This window comes from Taudactylus pleione, unplaced genomic scaffold (genome assembly GCF_031769625.1).
Source record: "Taudactylus pleione unplaced genomic scaffold, aTauple2 ptg000820l, whole genome shotgun sequence".
Lineage (NCBI taxonomy): Eukaryota > Metazoa > Chordata > Amphibia > Anura > Myobatrachidae > Taudactylus > Taudactylus pleione.
Window position 1 is genome coordinate 343,589 of NW_028285222.1, and position 24,724 is coordinate 368,312.

Consider the following 24,724-nt stretch of genomic DNA (forward strand, 5'->3'; position numbering starts at 1 on the left):
TGAATCAGGCCCACAGTCCTCTGACCTTCTTGGTTAACACTCGTATACAGGCCACTGACCTTCCTGGGTAACACTCGAATACAGTCCTCTGACCTACCCGGGTAACACTCATATGCAGTGCCCTGACCTTCCCGGATAATGCTCGTATACAATGCCCTGACCTTCCTGGATAATACTCGTATGCAGTGCCCTGACCTTCCCGGATAATACTCGTATACAATGCCCTGACCTTCCCGGATAATACTCGTATACAATGCCGACCTTCCCGGACAATACTCGTATACAATGCCCTGACCTTCCCGGATAATACTCGTATACAATGCCCTGACCTTCCCGGATAATACTCGTATACAATGCCCTGACCTTCGCGGATCATACTTGTATACAATGCCCTGACCTTCCTGTTTTGGAAAGATGTCACCGTCCTGCAATACAGTTGTTTGTAGAGCAGTGACTGAGGACACAGCTATGGTGCACATCCATCTATAGGGCTAAGCGCGGGATTCCTCAGAGTATAATAGTCTAACTCATTCCTAAGACACAGGAATCGATCACCCTGCCCAATAAAGAACTAAAATCCCTCCTGAAACAGTTTTGTATCCTCCTTTCCAAGATAAGTAATGTAATCTCCTGCAAGGCAATCCATTAAAGTGACTTATCGATGGATTAGATTTATGTGACAACGGCTTTTTGTGGTGGCGGATACCATAACTCAGAGCAGAGGGAACAGGCCTAGATATGATGAAGTTACTTTGTTTAATGACCCTGATAACATCTATATAAAATATCATCAGCTCTATTTTTTGTATTTTACACATTCCGCCTCTTCTGCTTACTTTATAGAATGTAATTACCAACCGGAAGGAGGAAAGGAACACGCTGGCTCCCTGACCTTCCTAGCACATTCCATCTTCTGTGGATATGTTAAAGGGACAGTAATAATTAAAAAAGATAGGCCAATACATATAACTTAATTCTAAGGAAAGCAGCTGCCAGTCACACAGGCTCAGGTTTCCTACACGATCCCAGTGCCCAGCAAGGCTCTGGGTGTGGGAGTGAACTGGGTATCTGCCCAATCCCATTTGAAGTCAGAAAAGTAGGGGGCACTGGTGAGGCAATTTTATCAAAAGCCCAACGGGTGGTAGTTTCCGCCTCTTTATCCAGTACCCACCAATCGGCTTCGCCCCTCCCTCTCTCTATTGGTGTAATTTACTTAGCATATACATTAGGTCATGTATGTAGCCTTGTTTTTAAGCTGTAGCAAGCACTGGTGTCCTCTCAATGCTTGATGCCTACTCATATTGTTATAGATGGAACAAGTTTGCAGTCTTACTTTTTCCACAACACACTGACAAATGTTTGTGTATCCCATGTGTGCCAGTTTTCCAGGGACAGTTTCCATTTTCCACCTAAAACTTAAACTCACAATCCTGTTGAACCTAAATTAACAAGACAAGGTCGATTAGGTTACAATGACTGTTTCACCTTATTTAAGACCAATAAGGAGACATGGTATGGAGTAAATTGGATTTCCCAGTTTTTAATTTAAGAATGATGTGAGCCTGAAATATGTTGCACTTTATTGGAAAAAAAAGGATGAAAATAAGTATCACGAAGTAGTTAAAAAGGACAAGATACAAAAGACATCAAATTGTAACAATGATTCATCATATTAGCCAATGTGCATATACGATTAAACACAGTAGCCAAACTGGCTGCTCCTAAGGGACACAGTGTTATTTTGTGTGATGACATAAGTAACATTCTCCCTTACCCTTCTTTTTCCGTACAGAAGCTTGAAAGTAGAAAGAAAGATCATATATAAATATGTACATTGAAACTAGCACACATGAAAAATAAAATGCTTACACAAAGCCTTTTTCCGTAAAACTCCAAGAAAAAAATGACCGATTTTACATGATTTCACAAAATAATTTAACATTTCCATTACAGGTTTAATAACCTCCTTTATATCTTAATAAATAACTGAATTTAATAGCGATTGTGAATAAACGCACTAAATCCCATTACAACTAGGAACTCAATAAAGAACTTGTAAAGTACAGACCAAAATTAGATGGGTCACTGCAGTCGACAATTGTTAGGTGGGACCCCAGAAATCTGTGTGCTTAATTTATTGAACCCCCAAAGGGGTGATTCCTAGCAGCATAATTGTAAATGCTGTACGCACATGATCCCCAGAAAGTGCAGCTTCCATAATCCTTTGAGACAGGACCACAGGTTGTGCACCTCTCATTTATTATTAAAAATTGGTCATGTTTTCTGTTGGCAGGCTTATAATCTATAGGTAAACTGGATTTTGATACTTGGGGTTAAGTGACAGTTTGCATATTTGTGCAGACAGACTAAAATAGCAGACAGTGCTTAGAGGTCTGTATGGCCCCAGACCAGAGGGCTGTTAGTATAGTAGAAGAATAACTGTGTAGAGGGGTGGTAATCGGGTAGCTCAGACCAGGGAGGTTAAGACAGGGAATGAATAAACCTGCCTATAGCGGGGTGCTTTCAGGGACTACTTGATGAAAGCTATGGAGAAGTCTGTCTGTAATATCTTCTTCTACACCAATATCTTACCCGCCATTCACGATACAATGCTACCACTGCGTGTAGGTGATGGGAGCACAGTAATTGTATTCCCTTACGTGGCATGTGATTTTTACCGCTGATCCTGATCTTCTAATTACTGTTCAAAGACTTTGATAGATTTACAGGAATATCTCAACATTTTATTGATAAAAGGCCTAATCACTGCAAACAAATACCCGTTGTATTACCTGAGATCAGTCTAAACACATAAGAAGACTCCTCCACTATACCAAACTTACATACATTGTAGTAACATTTGATCACTATATATTTTGTCCTGTATGGGCATTGTTCATGTGCTCAACACTTCAGTATGAGCACATACAGGACAAAGATTGTAATTGAGCAAATTCAGGAAGAAGAAGTTTGCGGTGAAACGCATTGGTATGAGGGTGGCATTTACTGGCTGTACTACCACAAAAATTTTATGCAAGCTGTTTTTAATGTGTATATTAAATTACCATTATACTACAAAACGAATGTCCTTGGGCCTTGTGTTTTGGGTGCCTCTTGTGGAAAGGTCTTAGGACTAACTACAAACTACAAGATACCTGTCTGTTAGACCATGGTAAGTCACGAGTGATAAAGAGGCACATACTTCTGTGAGATCACTGATATCATCTAAGAAGATGAAGATGACGTGGAGGGAACAATGGACCATACAGATAAGCTTTACTTCAAGAAACATTGATGTACGCCTAATATAAACTACAGATATGTCCTCATACATCATTGCTGCCGTCGCGCCAAACAGCACTTCTCGACGTGCCAGGTTCCGCGCTACTCTGCTAGCGCCAGGCATCTTATATTTTTATTTTGACAAAAATGCATCTTAGTCGCAATGCGATGTACTAGGAAGCACCAGCAGACTGTGCTAATTAATTTGATATGCGGCACTTGTATATCTGTGTGCAACTTAGTCTCTGAATCTATATACAAAGTGCTGTGATGCAGAGGCTTTTCTCCACACCAAGTTACGTTGTGCTTTGTATACAGACTCAGGCCAGTATCCAATTAGCCGTGGTAATTTGCCTTGTCTAATTGATCTGGCGGGGACTATCCAATTAGCCCTGAAAGCCAGCACTTATTGGGGATCTTGGCCCTGATTCAGAGGCGCTTGCTATTTGCGAGTGCACGCTCTGAATCAGGGCGTTTTTTTTATTTTAAACCCGCCCTCCAGGTCGCTCGCTAAGCTGTGGGTGACCACTCACAGCTTTAGCGGGTGGCCTGGCGATGGTCGAGATTATCGCGACCATCAGGCTTGCGAGGAGACCCTTGTGGTAGGGTCTCAGGTCTCACAAGCCCGAGTGGACTACCTGCTCTAATAGAGTAAGAAGTACACTACTGACATCACGAGTGAACGCCTCCATTTGTCCAGCCACCCCGCCTACAAAACGGGGCAAGCTGTTGATCAACGTCGACAGCCGCCCCGTCTTGTGGCGAGCACCGGAGCGAGTGAAGCTCTCACTCGCTCCGGGGCTCGCGCGGTACGCACGCCATGCGTGTGCAATGGCCCACCATGGACAGCGCTCGCGAGCGGGTATGAATCAGGCCCTTTGTTTCACCTGCCTCAGGCAAATCAAAATCCCCAAAATCAGTCCCGTTTTTGTAGCAGCGATCGCAAAAAACACACAGGCGTCATGGACCCTGTGTGTTTTCAGACGAAAACAGGTTATTTTTCTCTAAAAAAAAAAAAAGGGCTCTAATTGGATAGCACGATAATGACCATCGGGCAAAAATCGTGCTAAAAGCCAATTTATCGCAAGAAAATTTTCATGGCTAATAGGATACCGCCCATAATTACACACAGATATTCAAGTGGTGCATATAGAACTAATCAGCACAGACTCCTGCTGCGTCCTAGTACATCGCATTGCGACTAATGCTCATTTTCGTCAATAAGAGACAAAAAGCAGACGCCCAGCACTAGTAAAGTCACACGGGACTTGGTGGCTCACACATACTGGGCATCTCGCGCTAAGTGGCGTATTGAGGCTAGGTGCATGAGGACACATCTGTAACTTTAGATCTATAAACAGATCAAAATTGACTACACTGTAAGCGCCCTCTTGGTGCTTGTATTGTCTGTATTGTATCCCCAGGTACGGTGTGGCAGGGACCTGTACAAGAGGAGCAGCATTTGTTCACAATCAGAAAAATCTTTAGAGTGTTTGAACACAGTAACATTTAACTAATAGCGCCGGATAACGTTATTGGGTATATATATTATTTATATCCGTGAATATACATGATATGACTATGTAGTTATAACCAGCATGATCCCAAGACACAGGTATAACGAATGTTAGCACTGTAAAGTTTGACCAGTAATTTTTGAAACATTTCTGTGTGTAGTATGGTCCTTCCGCTGCGATTCTTGATATCTTACCTTTATCCACAGCTGAGAGGGCCGAGGAATTTAAGATGAGAGAAAAATTAGACAACTAAGGAAACTAGGAAAGTTTAGAATGGATAATCAAAGCACAAAGAAAACGGCCATCTTCACAAGACCTTCCCTGCGGCCGGCAAAACGCACTTCACAAACACGAGGCACACTGAGCGTACCATAAACTCATGCATAGACGTGCATCATTCCCAGGCCGGCCATTAGAATGCTGGCACCCATATAGGCAATCCAAGCTCCTCCCCCAACGCCCGACACCGCGCATGCCAATACAGTGACTCCCTTACCAAGTTCTTCCAGCTCGGAGGTCATAGATTTAGACCGCAAGGACAGTGCAGTGGTGGGAGCCCGCTTTGGTGGTGGAGGGGCTTTGCATTAGGAAGAAGGACATGCACATATCAATGACATTGCTGCAATAATAGACCTATTATCAAATCACATTTATTTAAAAAAAAAAAAAGGAAATACAAGACAGAGAAAGAGAAGTGTTAATTGTGGTTGATATAATATAGTTTTTGGTCAGCCCTCGCAGGATAGTGGGCGACAATTACCATTAGCTGCTACTTTAGGAGGTATCCCAAACTCCTTAGCGATAATTAAGTATTTGATATAGGTATGAGGGGAAAAAAAAACAAGGGAGGTATGGGGAGAAGTGGGAGGGGAGGACTGGGGGGAGGGAATCAGAGTGCTCTATGGTAATTAATGTAGTGTAATTAATGTGGATGTGGATGAATAATCCGTGTCATGGATTATTAGATATCTGTTTGAGGGGTCTATTTACTAAGCAGTGTTAGGAGACCGAGTGAAAAGTGATAAGGTGCCAGCCAATCAGCTCCTAACTGTCATCTCACAGGCTGTGTTTGAAAAATGACAGTTGGGAGCTGATTGGCTGGCACCTTATCACTTTCTTATCACTTTTCACCCTGTCTCCTAACAGTGCTTAGTAAATAGACCCCTGAATGTTGTTTGAATATGTATATGTAGAGAGTTGGATCCTCTGAGAAAGATCTGGTAGGCAAAAACTGTAGGCAGGTTGTTGCTTAATAGTGTCTTAATGGATAGTTCATATAGTCCAAATATAAACTAGTGTCTTAATGGATAGTTCATACATTGCAAAATACAAACTGGTGGACAAAAACTTTAGGCTGAACCTTGATCAGATGCTGGTTCCGGTGACCAGTTATGGTCAGATGGTACGCGATTGTTCCTTATACTGAGGGGCAAAAACTTTCGGCCAAGTGTTGGATGTAGTTCCCATAAGACTCAGCATAAGCTCCTCAGCATCTCTAAATGTACTTGGTTAGGCGTCTTGTAATAGTTGGTGATTAGTGTGATGTCCCCATATGTGCAAACCTCAAGGATAATAAAGTGCAGTATCAGGGTGATATGGACACAATAGTGCTGCTGGTAAGTAGAGATTTTAATTTACTTACCCTATGTTGCTGCTGGTCCTTCTCCTTCCCGTCAGTCTGCCTCCTTGGTTCAGGATACATGGATATATCCTTCTCCCCACTGTGTGTGTGCAGGGGCAGAACTATGGGAGACAATGGGGGCGCCTGCCGCCGGGTGCCAGCACTGAAGGGGAACTTCCTCCATTGCCCACAATATAGTCACCCCACTTAGGGATGTAAATATGTACCTGGAGTGTACCATAACCATATACTAGTGGAGGGCTTCGTGTTAGACTATCAGATGCCACCTCCATCTATCTATAGCCTGTCCCCACTCATTAATGTCGCTGCTCCTCAGCAGCTTCTCATGCCAGTGTGACTCGGGCACCCCCTCACCCACAACTCCACGTCCCACTACTCCCTGGTGGCAGCTCTAGCCGCGGACCTGTGCGGCGGGCCCGAGCATAAGCGCGGCTGCAGATCTTCCAATAGCTGGATGTCAACAAGGATGCACCAGACGGAGCTGCAGGTAAAAGGGCATAGGAGGCGGGGGCCAGGGGCACCAGCGTCTGAGTCTGGGGGAAGATCTTGGCGGAGCAACTTCCTGGGTATGTGAAGCAGTCTGCATTAGACTGGGCATTTTGTGATTTGTAGCAGTCTTAAGCTGCCCACACACTAGACCAACTTACATCCAACCAGCCAACTAGTTGATTGGTTGGAATGAAAATCTGGTAACGTATGGTAGTAACTAATGATCAGCAATTTGCTCCTAAATGCCAGAAAACAGATGAAAATGGTCGTCAGACAAGTTTGCTAAATGTTTGATCTAAACTATTTGTTCAAACAACAGTTTTTGTCCATTTTTTGGCGTTTGGGAGCAAATTGCTGATTGTCATTTACTCCCACTCCTTACCAGATTTTCATTCCAACCAATCAACTAGTTGGCTGGTTGGACAGATAATCTGTAGATGTGTGGCCAGCTTTACAGTATCTTGATTCAAACTCAGTCTTCAAAGCCCCCAAATCAGGTGGTTTTCCCCTCTATCCGGGGAATCTGGAGGGCTTCACACCCCGCATCAGATGGATTTCGCCTCCATCAGGGGCATTAAAAAGACTGAGCCTCATGCTCGTTGCACCATACAAGTCACTATATTATCTGTGACTAACGCATTGCTGTATATACCCCCCCAAAAAGGGGGGGGAGGGGTAGCCTGCAAATTTACTTTAGTAAATAGACCTAATAGATAGATATGCACCATATTAATTTTCCCTTTGTTTTTTAGGGGGGCACCAAATTATAACTTGCCTCTGGTCACCTGGGATGAATTTATGCCCCTGTGTGTGGGGGAAGTAGCTTATCATGTGGATCCACATTATAAGCTATTTCCCACACACATACCTTCTGCCATACAAAGCTGTATGTTTGCACATGAGCCCATCGCCCCATTGGTGTCAGAGTTCAGCGGCTACGGATTGCACGTGACTTGCAGTCAGTGGGAGATGGGAGTGGGGAGAAGGATATAGACACAGAAGGAATATATCCACACATACATAACATACAAAAGCTGTCCCGGAACAAAGGCCGTCCACCAGGAACCACAGCAATTGCACATATATGTGAAGGTGAAGCATTGCATGCATCCTGAACCAAGGAGGAAGGCTGATGGGAAGGAGAAGGACCAGCAGCAACATAGGGTAAGTAAATTAAAATCTCTACTTACCAGCAGCACTATTGTGTCCATATCACCCTGATACTGCACTTTATTATCCTTGAGGTTTGCACATATGGGGACATCATACTAATCACCAACTATTACAAGACGCCTAACCAAGTACATTTAGAGATGCTGAGGAGCTTATGCTGAGTCTTATGGGAACTACATCCAACACTTGGCCGAAAGTTTTTGCCCCTCAGTATAAGGAACAATCGCGTACCATCTGACCATAACTGGTCACCGGAACCAGCATCTGATCAAGGTTCAGCCTAAAGTTTTTGCCCACCAGTTTGTATTTTGCAATGTACTATCCACTAAGACACTAGTTTATATTTGGACTATATTAACTATCCACTAAGACACTAGTTTATATTTGGACTATATGAACTATCCATTAAGATACTAATAAGCAACAACCTGTCTACAGTTTTTGCCTACCAGATCTTTTTTTTTTAGAAGATCCAGCTCTCTACATATATATATCTAATAATCCATGACACTGATTATTCATCCACATTAATTACATTACATTAATTACCATAGAGTGCTCTGATTCCCTCCCCCCAGTCCTCCCTTCTTTTTTTTTTCCCTCATACCAAAATCAAACACTTAATTGTGGTTGAAGCAATTTTAACCTAGTGGTCCCTGGGATAGATAAATATATTTGGTAGCTGTAGGCCCACAACCTATGGCACAATTAGCCCCACCCCATCTACAAGCCACACCTCTTTTACACAGAACATCCCACTGTCTCACCGACCATGTCACAGGTCACAAAATAGTGGGACGAAAACCCACATCCCCTCTTCGGATAAATTATGTTTATATAAATCTCCTCCACACCAGATACCCTAACATGTTTCTAGTTCTAAATGCTTAGGTAGAAAAAACAACAACGTGCGTATTGGGCAGCCAAAGGTCCATCTTTGGGCCTACTTAACCCTATGCTAACTATAGGCCTGAACATTCCATTTTTCTATGATAAGACTTTTTTCCCCAGTGTACATTTTTTAATTACCCTTTCCAGCTGCCTATACACACTGGAGACATCCCGTTTGTAAGTTGAACCAATCTTTATGACATTAGCCTATCCTCTCTATAAGAACCAGTTTTATCGCTGTGGCCTAACGCTGGGCTTTAGTGATTTGGAAAGCTGCATTGCATCCAATGTTGACTGGGTCAGCCCATTTAAGGGGCTAATTTCTGAATACTATCCCTGTAGTCCCGATATCAGATGGTTCCATAATCATCTCTTTTTAAATGTTGGATTATGGTAGATCCTTTCTCACATACATGGACAGGGACCTGGTAAGGAATAGCTCCAAACTGATTCCAACTTGGGCCCGTATTCAATTAGAGGCGAAAAGCCGCAATTGGCGAAAAGTTTTATGCACGATTTTCGCCTTTCCAAAGTATTGCCTTATTCAATTCCGGGACTTTTTCGCCTAGGCGAAAACTCCACAGGCAAAAAAGTTTCTCCACCAAAAGGCAGGAGAAAAGTACTGCAAAATCCCTATTTTTTTAGTAAAAAAGTGGGGACTTGGTTCAGAACCCTTTGGGCACCCCCCCAATGACTAAAAAAAAATAATGAAAACATTTATAAATACCTCCTTAAAAAGACATGTCATATTTGGGGTGAAATGCAAAAAGTGTTTGAAAATTGGGTTAAAGTACTGGGATAGGTATTTTGGGGTGCTCTATAGGTGGGACAGGTGTTTTTAGGATTGCAGGAAGCTGCAGCAGGTGTAATTTAAAAAAAAAAAATTATTCTGCACAAACCCAAAAATATACTAGTATGCATTTACATGTACCCCCAATTTAACTACAGCAATATTTTTTCCACACTTATGCAAATATGCATATAACAGCCCTTTGACTGAAAATCAGATCCCTGGTTATTTTTATTATGTTTAACAATACACTTCTATATTGATTCCCCGGGTGAGTTAGGCTTTATTGGGGGTACAGACTGATTCCCCCCCCAAAAAATGACCTTTTCGCCAGTTCCGTTATTCTCTGTATTCGCCCATATGCGTTTCTGCCTGTTTAACAATTGAATAGAGCAAAAAGCGAGTGCGCGCATTGAGCAAGCAGGCGATAACTTTGCCTCAAAACACAGGTATGAGGCGAAAACATTTTCGCCAATCTCTGCGTTTCGCGGCTAATTTAATCCGTCCCTTAGCCAGGACAGTCCCGACTTCAGCGGACAGTTGGGTGATATCTGTCACTAAGTGATGTCCTTTCAATTCAGGATTGGGGTTTAGGAATGCCCAGCACTTCCAGTGATTGTTGCACTGTTCCCTATGTCATGTGACCACACTCATGTAACATGCCAATGATCCCCTTCTTGTGCTCACTGTGCCGGATCTTACACCCCAAATGTTGGACGGGGGGGGGGGGATGCATGGCTAAGCCTGTGCCACTTGCAGCGTTCTGTCAGCTCCTTCAGCCGTGCATGTAAACAGGGAGCATGAGAATTATTCATTGTAAAGGGTCCGTACAGATTCTTATGTCTCATTAATAATACCTATCTGTCAGTCAGAACTGAAATGGGAAAACAGGGAGGCCAAAAGCTGCAGGAGCTGAACATTCTCTGCGCTAATCACCGAGCCTCTCTGCGGTATCGTCCAGCTGCTCGTGTATTGGATGAAAACGCCATTACGCGCGCTGTGGTCATGAAGTGATTTCCCTGGTGGACACTGGGCATATTAGTTGTGTCATATCTCTATCTCTCCCACTGGATTAGTTGCCTTATTCCTTTCTGGCAAAGAAAACAAACTACATGTTTCTGCTAGTTGCCATAGTGAAATGTACAGAAAATAGCTTTGGGAACGAACTTGAAAAACAAAACAAAATAATACAGATGTAGTGGGGGGAAAAAAAATCAGCAAAAAAAAAAAATCGCAGTTTAATTAAAGTGCGCCGGTCTCTTACTTCTATCGGAAGCAGCCATTTTGTGTCTCAGTGATGTCACCAGCTCCTAATTAACGGACAGGCTGCAATATTCTACATTTTACCCGAGCCTCTGCTGGGGGCTGACAACAAATGCAGTTTAACTAGATTAAGAACACGGGGGCAGATGTACTAAGCCTTAAAGAGAGATAAATTACCAACCAATCAGCTCCTGTTTTTTTCAAACACAGCCTGTAAAATGGCAATTAGGAGCTGATTGGTTGGTACTTTAGTACTCTCTAAAGCTTAGCACATCTCCCCGTAAAAACAGTGCAGGTAGTTATTAAAGCGTTAGATGCTGCAACTAGCCAAAAGAGAGGCTATGCAGATATAATGGTGCAATTTAATTAGGGCAAAGGGGGAAGTGTCTATCTACCTTGTGGGATTCATTTTATTGTCCTATTTATCAAGCCTTTTTCTCCATAAAATTATGAAGAAATTATGTATTGTTGCTATGTACTAAACTCCAAAAAGTGAAGCTTTTCAAAGATTGAACCGTTTGGTAAATGGCCATCCTCATATGGCATTAGCCACTTAATGGAGGCAACTCTGCAATGTCCGGCTAGCTCAGGTAACTGACACTGGGCCTGATTCAGACCTGAGCGCTCGCAAGCGGGTCGATGTTTGGCCCAGTGCGCATGCGCACGATGGAGGCGGCTCCGGCATGCGCGAGACCCGGATAGCGACGGGCAAGCCGTCGCTCCGGGTCTCGCTACAAAGGGGGCATGCTGTCGATGTTGAGTGACAGCACGCCCCCTTTGGTGGGCGGGCCGGGGGCGTGGCTGCCCAGATGGAGGCGTTCCCATGGGAACGCCTACTGTCTAGGGCCGGCCCCACTGACATCACAAGTGATGTCAGTGGGTGGACTTCTTGCTCTGTAAGAGCAAGAAGTCCACTGGGACTTGCGGCAACGAGACCCTACCACAAGGGTCTCGTCGCAAGTCCGATGGTCGCGATGGTCTTGACCATCGCGACCATCATCCTGGCCGCTCGCACTAGCTGTGGGTGGTAACCCACAGCTATGCGAGCGGCCAGGAGGCCGCTCTAAAAATACAGTAGGCGGGCACTGATTCAGAGCGAGCGCTCTGAAAGAGCGTCCGACTCTGATTCAGGCCCACTGTGCGTATACGCAGTGTATACGCACAGTGGGCCTGTGCGTATATTGTAAAATGTGCAACACTCCTCCGATATGCCAAGGGTGAAACGCGTATGGTCAGCGGTTATAGCTACTGCTGTCCCTGCAGGTTACATTTAGTACATACAGAGAGAGTTTAGTTAAAAATGAAGTCTGTCCTGATAAGGTTCTGATAATAATGGCAGCATAGCCCCCTCCCCAGTCCTTACAAACAAGACACTCTGAAATATCAAACCCTGTAAAGATATTACACAAAAAGTGCAGAGCATCTGAGCACCCCATATTCTCCGTATTAATAAAGGCACATGAAAGCATTGTATACCATATAGATGTTTAGCATACGTTTCCTGTGCTATGTGCATCACTTTTTAGAACAAACCCTAATTTATAAAACGTTATGTACAGCTAATAAGATGCATTGCGCTTTTTGTCCCCCGGAAATTTCATAACAAATTTTGAGAATACCCAGGCACAGAACAAAACTAGAACACAAGATGTAACACCCGTAAATCGGGCTTTTATTTTCAATTTCTTAACGAGGCTAAGAATAACCAATATAACAGAATCTGAATTAAAAACACCAATTTCCTGATACTGGGGCTTTCCTAAAGGTAACACGGATTAGTGAAGAATGGATTTGCATAATATAATTGGGAATTGTACTAATAATGGAGAGACAGATACCAAGTGAAGACGAGAACACTTTATTAATTGGGAAAGGCATATTATAAATGATCAGAATGTGAGAATAACATTTTTATATGAACTTAAAGGTGAACAAATATTATAATTTGTGAAAACCGTGGCACAAACAGTCGTAAGTGGAGAAGAGGAACAGAACTGTACCTTTCTTCCTCGCTGTGTCATCTGGGTCCAGACTCCTGGTCACCGTCACAACCTTGAGCACGAGATGGTTGCCCCCCTGTCTGATCATGTTGACCACTTGCCTGTGGCCAACTTTCACCACGTTCTCATTGTTGACCTGTAAGGAAGCAGATGGATATTATACACATGTGACACAAGAACAGGACAGGATTTGTACATAAACCACCTGTAGTCTACAACAACCCCCTGATCGCTAAAGGATTAAAGTCTAGATCAAAAGGCAGGAAACCTGTGACTGCCCAACTGTTATTGGACTCCAATTCCCAGCTTGCCTTACTGGCAAATCTCAGTTTTTGGCAGAAGTATATGCAGATGTAGAGTAGTAGTCTTGGATAGAGCGATAACTAGACATTTTATTGTCCTGGGTGAATACTGATGTCCCGCCCTGCACCGTGGTGGAAGCAATAGAAGGCGTCACTGCTCACCGCTTGGGGCAGGGGCAAGCATTGTCCTCCAAAACGCAAACCCTTACAATCTATCCCTGCTGTGGTTTCATATTGGTCTTTGTGCACCTTGAGTCACTCTAAACTGAGACCGGACAGGTGGGTGACGTGGCCCAGCAGCCCCAGTGGTATAAATATTAATCATGCTAATTCAAAATAATGAAGTAATCCTGCACCGATATCCTCTTGGCTTTGTAACCTGGGCAGAGCATCCACCCTAGGTATGGCTCAGTTTGCAGTCTTTGAATAAGCAGATGTACAGTAGTAGCCTCAGTCTGGGTAATAAGTGTGTAATTACCGTGTTTCCCCGATAATAAGACCTACCCCAAAAATAAGCCCTACATTTACTTTTGAAAAACGGTCCAAAATAAGCCCTACCCCGAAAATAAGCCCTAACAAAATCCCCATTTTGTCCGGTCCCTGCGCTATACTAAAATTTAACAGTGGCATCCAATCACAGCTGCAGCGTCTCACTCTCTCACAGTGAGCGCGTGGCAGCGTCATTTACAGCAGCGCTGCGGAGGAGAGTAGAGAAAAAGAGGAAAAAATAAATAAAGGTAAGTAAAGAATGACATGACCATTATTGAATAAAGGTAGATTTTTTTTTTTTGTTCACACTTATCTGTTTATTGAAATTGCTGTAAATGTTAATTAAAATAAGCCCTACGCCGAAAATAAGCCCTACCCCGAAAATAAGCCCTATGGAGTTTTTTTGACCCAAAAAAAAAAATAAGACAGTGTCTTGTTATCGGGGAAATACGGTAGATGTACAGTAGTAGCCTCATTCTGTGTAATTAGATGTACAGTAGTAGCCTCAGTCTGTGTAATAAGTGTGTAATTAGATGTACAGTAGTAGCCTCAGTCTGTGTAATAAGTGTGTAATTAGATGTACAGTAGTAGCCTCAATCTGTGTAATAAGTGTGTAATTAGATGTACAGTAGTAGCCTCAGTCTGTGTAATAAGTGTGTAATTAGATGTACAGTAGTAGCCTCATTCTGTGTAATAAGTGTGTAATTAGATGTACAGTAGTAGCCTCAGTCTGTGTAATAAGTGTGTAATTAGATGTACAGTAGTAGTCTGTGTAATAAGTATATAATTAGATGTACAGTAGTAGCCTCAGTCTGTGTAATAAGTGTGTAATTAGATGTACAGTAGTAGCCTCAGTCTGTGTAATAAGTGTGTAATTAGATGTACAGTAGTAGTCCGTGTAATAAGTGTGTAATTAGATGTACAGTAGTAGTCTTAGTCTGTGTAATAAGTGTGTAATTAGATGTACAGTAGTAGGCCATGTAATAAGTGTGTAATTAGATGTACAGTAGTAGTCCGTGTAATTAGATGTACAGTAGTAGCCTCAGTCTGTGTAATAAGTGTGTAATTAGATGTACAGTAGTAGCCTCAGTCTGTGTAATAAGTGTGTAATTAGATGTACAGTAGTAGCCTCAGTCTGTGTAATAAGTGTGTAATTAGATGTACAGTAGTAGCCTCAGTCTGTGTAATAAGTGTGTAATTAGATGTACAGTAGTAGCCTCAGTCTGTGTAATAAGTGTGTAATTAGATGTACAGTAGTAGCCTCAGTCTGTGTAATAAGTGTGTAATTAGATGTACAGTAGTAGCCTCAGTCTGTGTAATAAGTGTGTAATTAGATGTACAGTAGTAGCCTCATTCTGTGTAATAAGTGTGTAATTAGATGTACAGTAGTAGTCTGTGTAATAAGTATATAATTAGATGTACAGTAGTAGCCTCAGTCTGTGTAATAAGTGTGTAATTAGATGTACAGTAGTAGTCTGTGTAATAAGTATATAATTAGATGTACAGTAGTAGCCTCAGTCTGTGTAATAAGTGTGTAATTAGATGTACAGTAGTAGCCTTAGTCTGTAATAAGTGTGTAATTAGATGTACAGTAGTAGTCTTAGTCTTTGTAATGTGTGTAATTGGATGTACAGTAGTAGCCTCAGTCTGTGTAATAAGTGTGTAATTAGATGTACAGTAGTAGCCTCAGTCTGTGTAATAAGTGTGTAATTAGATGTACAGTAGTAGTCCGTGTAATAAGTGTGTAATTAGATGTACAGTAGTAGTCCGTGTAATTAGATGTACAGTAGTAGTCTTAGTCTGTGTAATAAGTGTGTAATTAGATGTACAGTAGTAGGCCGTGTAATAAGTGTGTAATTAGATGTACAGTAGTAGTCCGTGTAATTAGATGTACAGTAGTAGCCTCAGTCTGTGTAATAAGTGTGTAATTAGATGTACAGTAGTAGCCTCAGTCTGTGTAATAAGTGTGTAATTAGATGTACAGTAGTAGCCTCAGTATGTGTAATAAGTGTGTAATTAGATGTACAGTAGTAGCCTCAGTCTGTGTAATAAGTGTGTAATTAGATGTACAGTAGTAGTCTTAGTCTTTGTAATGGGTGTAATTGGATGTACAGTAGTAGCCTCAGTCTGCGTAATAAGTGTGTAATTAGATGTACAGTAGTAGTCCATGTAATTAGATGTACAGTAGTAGTCAGTCTGTGTAATAAGTGTGTAATTAGATGTACAGTAGTAGTCCATGTAATAAGTGTGTAATTAGATGTACAGTAGTAGTCCGTGTAATTAGATGTACAGTAGTAGCCTCAGTCTGTGTAATAAGTGTGTAATCAGATGTACAGTAGTAGCCTCAGTCTGTGTAATAAGTGTGTAATTAGATGTACAGTAGTAGCCTCAGTCTGTGTAATAAGTGTGTAATTAGATGTACAGTAGTAGTCTTAGTCTTTGTAATGTGTGTAATTGGATGTACAGTAGTAGCCTCAGTCTGTGTAATAAGTGTGTAATTAGATGTACAGTAGTAGTCCGTGTAATAAGTGTGTAATTAGATGTACAGTAGTAGTCTTAGTCTGTATAATAAGTATATAATTAGATGTACAGTAGTAGCCTCAGTCTGCGTAATAAGTGTGTAATTAGATGTACAGTAGTAGCCTCAGTCTGTGTAATAAGTGTGTAATTAGATGTACAATAGTAGCCTCAGTCTGTGTAAGAAGTGTGTAAATAGATGTATAGTAGTAGCCTCAATCTGTGTAATAAGTGTGTAATTAGATGTACAGTTGTAGTCTGTGTAATTAGATGTATAGTAGTAGCCTCAGTATATGTGATAAGTGTGTAATTAGATGTGCAGTAGTAGTCTCAGTCTGTGTAATAAGTGTGTAATCACATGTACAGTAGTAGTCTCAGTCTGTGTAATAAGTGTGTAATCACATGTACAGTATTAGCCTCAGTCTTTGGGATAAGCGTGTAATCAGATGTATATCATACTTGCCTACTTTTGAAAAAGCATTTTAGGGAGATTGTGAAAGCATCACATATGATTGTGGCGGTAAAGTTGGCGTGTACTGCTACATCTGAGAGGCGTGTCATAAAATTGCCTTACATCCAAATGTAAATAAGCCCCAAAGCAGTCAGTAAGATCTATTTTTTGTTGATGATAACACACTGATACTTTTCAGAAAGGTAGCATTGTGCCTTATTATAGCCAATGAAGGGGAAATGATACTAATGATCCCATTTTAATGTGTATATCTCTGTCTTATATAAAACAGCTTCATAATAGGGGTAAGATGTAATCAGACTCCCTGAAAAATAGTAATAATCTCCCTGACTCCCTGAAGAGTCTAGTAATCTCCCTGATTGCACCTTACCCCCATTATGTGCTTGTGTGGGTTTGCTCCGGGTGCTCCAGCTTCCTCCCACACTCCAAAAATATACTGGTAGGTTAATTGGCTCCCAACACAAACTAACCCTAATGTGTATGTGTGTGAGCATGTGATAGGGAATATAGAGTGTAAGTTCCACTGGGGCAGGGACTGATGTGAATGGCCGAATACTCTCTGTAAAGTACTGCAGAATATGTGTGCGCTATATAAATAACTGGTAATAAATAAACACCTCTTTCAACACAACCATATAGAACTTTGCATCATCAGCAGATATATGTGAGACACTTATGAGCTTTATCAAAGCTTGGAGAGAGAGATAAAGCGCCAACCAAGCAGCTCCTAACTGTCATTTTTCAAACACTGCCTGTAAAGTAACAGAAGCTGATTAGTTGGTACTTTATCTCCATCCACTTCAACTCTCTCCAAGCTTTGATAAATCTCCCCCTTAGAGGCAGCGAGTTGAGGATGCTCTGTAGGAACCACATGATCACTGTAGCACATTTGCTAAGGGTTGCAGATTCCTCCTCTATACTTCAGCCCAGAGCCGCCCCCCTGCCAGGCCGGCATATCACTGCGTACTGTGTATCACTCCCTAAGCACATGTTTCATCGCAGGTAATGGAGGCATAAAATGGCAAATATGCTTCACATTAAGTGGGTTTCTGCTTCAAATGTTAAATAACATAATTTACCATAATGATGCCGACAGATGGCCCACTGCAAAAGCAATGTATCACATTTTACAGCGAAGAACTTGTGTGTCTGATTAATATTCTGTTGATTTATTGTATAATGGTAATATATACAAAGACGCAAGCAAATCAGCTATTGCTTCTATCACTAACATTAAAAATCACATTAGGCGGCCTTATGCGACTACAGTATCTCTTACGGTTAATTACTTTATATTATCAGCCCTGTCAAGTAGTAGTTCATGACCCTTGAAATGTAAATGGTTTTATAGGCCTATGTATTAACCTGCAGCGAAGAGCATGCAACACACACGAGCTCCGCAGCAACAGCTTCTATTGGTGCCCCGTGTTGATTATTAGGAAGAGGCACTGGAACACTGGGCCTGATTCAGAGCCGGACGCTCTGACAAGAGCGCTCGCTCTGAATCAGGGCCGTCCTACCTGTTATTGGAGCGGCCTCCTGGCCGCTCGCATAGCTGTTGGTGACTACGCACAGCTCCTGCGAGCGGCCAAAAGGATGGTCGTGATGGTCATCAGAGCCAAAAGCACTCCCACTGACATCACTAGTGATGTCAGTGGGGCCGGCCCCAGACGGTAGGCGTTCCCATGGGAACGCCTCCGTGTGGGCTGCCACGCCCCCGGCACGCCCATCAAAGGGGGCGTGCTGTCACTCACCATCGACAGCACGCCCCCTTTGGTGCGAGACCCATAGCGACGGCTTGGCCGTCGCTATTCGGGTCTCGCACATGCGCACGACGGAGCTCCCTCCGTCGTGCGCATGCGCACTAGGGCACCATCGACCCGCTTGCGAGCGGGTCTGAATCAGGCCCACAGTGTTTATAAGGGGACAGATCTGCCAAGGTTACTTTCACTAGCCTTACAATCTACAGTCTTGCTCCAATAAGGAGGACTGAAACTCCTACGTTGAAGGTCATTTGTGTGTCTGTGATTACACTACCCCTACATCTGTGTCCCATGCACATGGGGCCTGGTTTCTTGGGGCAAAAAACGGGAGTTGCCTGTTGTATAAAGAACAATTTAGTGTTCATTCTAGCACCCTGCACCTGTCACAACCTGTGCAGTTCCTCTTTCCTGCCTGGGGTGTCACTGTTTGCTCTGATGCTTCTAGCACCCTGCACCTGTCACAACCTGTGCAGTTCCTCTTTCCTGCCTGGGGTGTCACTGTCTGCTCTGGTGCTTCTAGCACACTCTGGTCTGTATCTCAGCAGTCTGTTACATCAGCTGAGTGCGCTAGAAGCACCAGAGCAGAGGGCAACACTCCAGGCGGGAAAGAGGAACTGCACAGGGTTGTGGCAGATGCAGGGTGCTAGAATGAACTCTAGAACATAATCGCAGTGACTGGGCAGATAGGAATATGGATAGTTTTGTCCTATTTTTATTTACACAGAAATGACGGGAAGTGTTTGAGATAAAAAGGTTTGCGGATAGGTATACAAATCAGCTAGGTGATTGTAGTATCATTGAGGCAGTATTGCACAAAAAAAAAACATTGGCGCTTCAATCGACACCTAAAATTGCCGACTTTGATTCTTTCATATTTAAATATGCAAAAGAGGAATTGTCTGGGGCGATTAGGAGACATTTCTTTCATGTGAAAGTGGCTGCAAAACAGGTAAAAAAAGAGGGTGGCTTTGTTCTACCTGACCCAGGAGGGTTTCACTTGGTAAGCAATGTATTTACCAAAAGCTCTTGGCTGGACAGCCTGAATATCAACTAAGGAGTGGGAGCAGATTGCCCTTTGGGAAGATGTATCATCTGCAGACTAAAGCAGTTTTTAAGAACTTAGCCCATTTGAAAGATAAGGACCATACTCTGCAGAAAATCGCAGTTGACTTGGTGGATTGTGACATGCCCAGTGATGTCACAGCAGCGTCTGTAACTAAAATTCAAGCTTAATGGCTAAAAAAACAAAAGTATACTCTGGAGTTTAAATATTTAATCTTTCATACGCCATAGAATCAAACTTGATTTATTCAGGATTTTTTTTTTTACCATAGATAGATCAATACAAAAATATGTGATGTCAAAAAAATATTGAAAGCTTTTTTCCCCTTAATTAATTGCAAATAAAAATAGACCGTACTTGATTACATAAATATTCATCGCTCTTTCTGAGCTCTACCTAAGTGGAACCTTGTACAACCAGTTGTCCTCCGAGGTCCCATAATTGAATCATTTGAGTCTGTGTACCGTAAGAGAATTTAAATGGATTTCCAATAAACTAACTATATCAGGGCCTCTCAGTTAACCCACCATGGTTCATTGAAAAGCAACAATCAAGGGAAGAAAATAACACATTGCAATATCCTCCCAGAGCACTATTATGTCCACCATAATAAAATGGAAATCGTGTTCTCCCCAGGGCCTTTTTGATAGGCGTTCCACCCGGCAATTTTCTTATGCTGTCCGGCACCCATGGCCGACTGGACTTGCAGAGAACTGCACGGAGCTGCCCCCTCCTCCTTGACCACAGCAAGAGATTTCACAGCACATGGACAGATGGAGCCTGTCCTAACAGGCAGGGGGAGGTCGAGGATGGAGGTTTGGTAATTAGAGGCTGTGCTCCAGGCACACTTCATCTAGTGATCGGCCCGCTCTCCCCCCCCAGCCCGGCTACCTCATAATGGTGCCCGGTATTAAAACATTTCTGGGTAGAACACAGAGATAATATGGCCAAAATGGGAAACTGTCTAGAACAAAAATGCACTTGTCAACAAGGCTACCGGGGTCCTTTTTCAATGAGTTACAATCTTTCATGGCATAGATGGGGAACCGTCCAGGGGACAGCATTAGCCCGGCCACGTCACACGTCTGTACTGTATGGAAGCAAAGCAAATGTCAAAGAAAGCTCCCATGAAGTCCTGCCTATAGTTTGCCAGAAAGTACATTGAAGGTCTGTACTCAGGTGGTCCCAGAAGACCAAAATGGAGATTTATCAAACGGTCTATAAAGTATAATGAAAATGTATCCCATAGCAACCAATCAGAGTCCATCTAACGGAGCCTAGAGCAAAGAACTCATTGGGTTATATACAACATTGTGTGGAGAAGTTCAGACTAAAAAACAGACCTTTATTCCATCAAGAAACTGTCTAATGACTTGAAAATGGCTCTTCACCAAAATCCCCCATCCAAACCGATGGAACTAGAGCACAGGTTCTCAAACTAGGTCCTCAGGACCCCAAACAGTGCATGTTTTCCAGATCTCCTCACAGAATTATAAGTGAAATAATTAGCTCCACCTGTGGATCATTTAAAATGTGTCAGTGATTAATGAGTACACCTGTGCACCTGCTGGGTGACCTGGAAAATGTGAACAGTGTCGGGCCCTGAGGACCGAGTTTGAGAACCACTCAACTAGAGAAAGTGGGAAAGGTGAACACTGCAGTGTGCAAAACTGGGGGAATTATCCCAACTGACTCACAGCTGTAATGGCAGCTAATGGTGCTTCTGTCAAGTATTAACACAATGGGGTCTAGTTACTAAGCAGTGTTAGAAGACAGAGTGAAAAGTGATAAGGTGCCAGCCAATCAGCTCCCAACTGTCATCTCACAGGCTGTTTGAAAAATGACAGTTGGGAGCTGATTGGCTGGCACCTTATCACTTTTCACTCTGTCTCCTACCACTGCTTAGTAAATAGACCCCATAATCTGCTGCTTGCTTTACTTATTTAAGAAAAAGCACAAGGGCTGTATTTCTTTTCCATTCGCCCTGTAGAGCATTTTGTGTGGCACAGTGGTAAAAATTCTTGAATAAATCAGTTTCTATTCCTTTTGTGTGAGGAAGTAAAATGTGATGAATGGCAAATGGTGAGAATACATCGTCCCAGTGTGATCGGCTGCACAGTACAGTGTATTACAGGTGCACTTTCAGCTCCCAACATTTTTGACTGAAAAATTTGGAACAAACTAATCAAGGCTCCCTAAACCCCGCTCCCATACATGAATATGATCCCCATTTTGTAGTAGGCCACATCCATTTGACCCTGGCCTGTTTCAGACTGTATTTAAGCTCCTACTGTCAGGCGCCACCAGCTTGGCTGAGCATTTAATGTTTGTCTGCATAAATCCTGTGGTGGATGTCCAGGAGCCATGTGACAAGTAGCAGCATAGTTATAGATCATCTAGTGCAGGGGTGGGGAACCTTTTTTCTGCCGAGGGCCATTTTGAGATACAGGAGCTCATTCAGAGTTGGCCGAAGCGGCCGCAGGTCGTACGCCACCGATGTTCGCTATACTGCGCATGTGCAAAGTTCGCAATGCGCGTGCGCAAACTAGCCGCTACGATCAGAAATTTCTCTCTCCTTGAACACAGCCAGGTCGGTAGTTTGAGTGACAGAGGGCTCTATTTATTAACATTATTTTTACTAAAATAAAGTGTCTTCATTTTATGTGATGGATCTGCACAAAATAGTCTAATTTGGTGAAGTGAAATGAGAAAAATATATATAAAAAAGAATCTTTATAAATAAAATCTGAAAATTATGTAATCACCCCCTTTGCTATGAAGCCCCACAAAAGTTCTGGTGCAACCAATTACCTTCAGAAGTCACATAATTAGTGAATTTAAGTCCACCTGTGTGACATCTAAAATTATTTTTTGAACGATTTAACTATAACGACGTCGGTATCGTTAAAAAAATTGCTCAGGGTAAAACGATTAAACGATTATCATTCATGCGCGTTCACATTTGTCGATTGTAGTTTGTAGTTCAATCAGACTGGTCAACTGAGAGATTTTCAATAGAAGTTGCAACATTTTTCCTTCAACACACAGAAAATGGTTTATTATGTAAAGTAAAACCAACTACATTGTAAAACGATTTTCGTTCACTTTTTCAAGGGAAAAATCGAACGAAAATCGTTCATTACTTACATCGTTGTGTGTGTACGCACCTTTAGTGTCACATGATCTGTCAGTATAAAGACACCTTTTCTGAAAGGCCCCAGAGGCTGCAACACCACTAAGCAAGAGGCATCACACCATGAAGACCAAGGAGCTCTCCAAACAAGTCAGGGACAAAGTTTTTGAGAAGTACAATTCTGGGTTGGGTTATAAAAAAATCTCCAAATCTTTGATGATCCCCCGGAGCACCATCAAATCCATCATCATCAAATGGAAAGAACATGGTACCACAACAAACCTGCCAAGAGAGGGCCGCCCACCAATACTCACAGACCGGGCAAGGAGGGCATTAATCAGAGAGGCAGCACAGAGACCAAAGGTAACCCTGAAGGAGCTGCAGAGTTCCACAGCAGAGACTGGTGTATCTGTGCATGTGACCACAATATGCCGTACACTCCATAGAGCTGAGCTTTATGGAAGAGTGGCCAGAATAAAGCCATTACTTAGTGATAAAAATAAGAAGACACGATTTGAGTTTGCTAAAAGGCATGTGGGCGACTCCCCAAATGTATGGAGGAAGGTGCTCTGGTCACATGAGACTAAGGGCCTGATTCAGAGCTGGGAATAGAGTGAGATATCTCTCTCAACTGTGAACCTGAACAAACCATATTGTAATGCAAGGGGTGTAAATACATACATTTTTTTTACATGTGGGGTAAATACTGGCTGCTTTTACATGTAGCCCACAAATACTGCACAGCTTTATTATTACTCTACAATTTAGATGTCAGTTTGGAAACACTCCTCCCAAATCTAAATCTCTCCGCACATTTTACATCTGCCCCACCTGCAGTGCAGCATGGCTTCACCAAGATGATCAGTTGAGAGAGATCTCTCTCTATTCCCAAGTCTGAATCAGGCCCTAAAATTTAACTTTTCGGCCACCAAGGAAAACGGACGGAGGTTCACCTTCCAGCAGGAAGCATACTGCTAAAGCAACACTTGAGTGGTTTAAGGGGAAACATTTAAATGTGTTGGAATGGCACAGTCAAAGCCCAGATCTCAATCCAATTGAGTATCTATGGTCAGACTTGAAAATTGCTGTTCACAAGCGGAAACCATCCAACATGAAGGAGCTGGAGCAGTTTTGCCTTGAGGAATGGGCAAAAATCCCAGGGGCAAGATGTGGCAAGCTCATACAGACTTATCCAAAGGACTTGCAGCTGTAATTGCCGCAAAAGGTGGCTCGACAAAGTACTGACTTTAGGGGGTGAATAGTTATGCACGCTGAAGCTTTCTGTTATGTTGTCCTAAGTGTTGTTTGATTCACAATATTAAAAAATCACAACTTCACAGTTGTAGGCAAGTTCTGTGAATGAAATGATGCACACCTTCACACAATCCATTTTAATTCCAGGTTGTGAGGCAACAAAACATGAAAAATGCAAAGGGGGTGAATACTTTTGCAAGGCACTGTATATAACATTATTCACGGGCCTGATGCAGACCACGCCCCCTCCACATGACATCACACGGGGGGGCGGTGCCACACTCGCCGGTGATTACAGCAATGCCCAGAGCAACCTCAGGATGGGCAGCAGTGTGACCATCTGAAGCGCCCTAAGGACACTCCAGACAGCACTGCTGCATAGATTCTGGCTGCTGTGTGCCATTATAGGCACCCTGCTAGCCAGATGAGGTTAGCAGAAAAAAGCTCAGAGGGCCAGACCAAAAGATTCCAAGGGCCTTATACATCCCCCGTGCCTGAGGTTCCCCATCCCTGATCTAGTGGTTCCCTGTAATTGCATCCACACTTTACACTCTGCTATTGGGGTTCACCTTGATAACTGAAGCGGCCAACCAGCTGTCGCTCCACCTGAGTGGATGATTCGGTAAGCTATACACACACACACACCAATCGGGCGCTCGATATCTCTGACCTGACATCACAACT

At 42.8% G+C, this 24,724-nt stretch overlaps 1 protein-coding gene across 4 annotated transcripts in view; it reads right to left on the reverse strand.

The window, feature by feature from the left end:
• The window catches only part of SHANK2 (SH3 and multiple ankyrin repeat domains 2), a 607,737-nt gene that overhangs the window by 50,686 nt on the left and 532,327 nt on the right, over window positions 1-24,724 (reverse strand). For 2 of the 4 annotated variants that reach the window (XM_088458263.1, XM_088458265.1), the window contains 3 exons: window positions 13,048-13,183; window positions 5,296-5,376; window positions 1,775-1,795 (listed from right to left, as the gene is read on the reverse strand). In XM_088458263.1, the coding sequence (XP_088314389.1) occupies window positions 1,775-1,795; window positions 5,296-5,376; window positions 13,048-13,183 (238 nt within the window). The remainder of the gene's footprint in view (window positions 1-1,774; window positions 1,796-5,295; window positions 5,377-13,047; window positions 13,184-24,724) is intronic. The other 2 variants (XM_088458264.1, XM_088458266.1) reach the window with 1 other exon arrangement.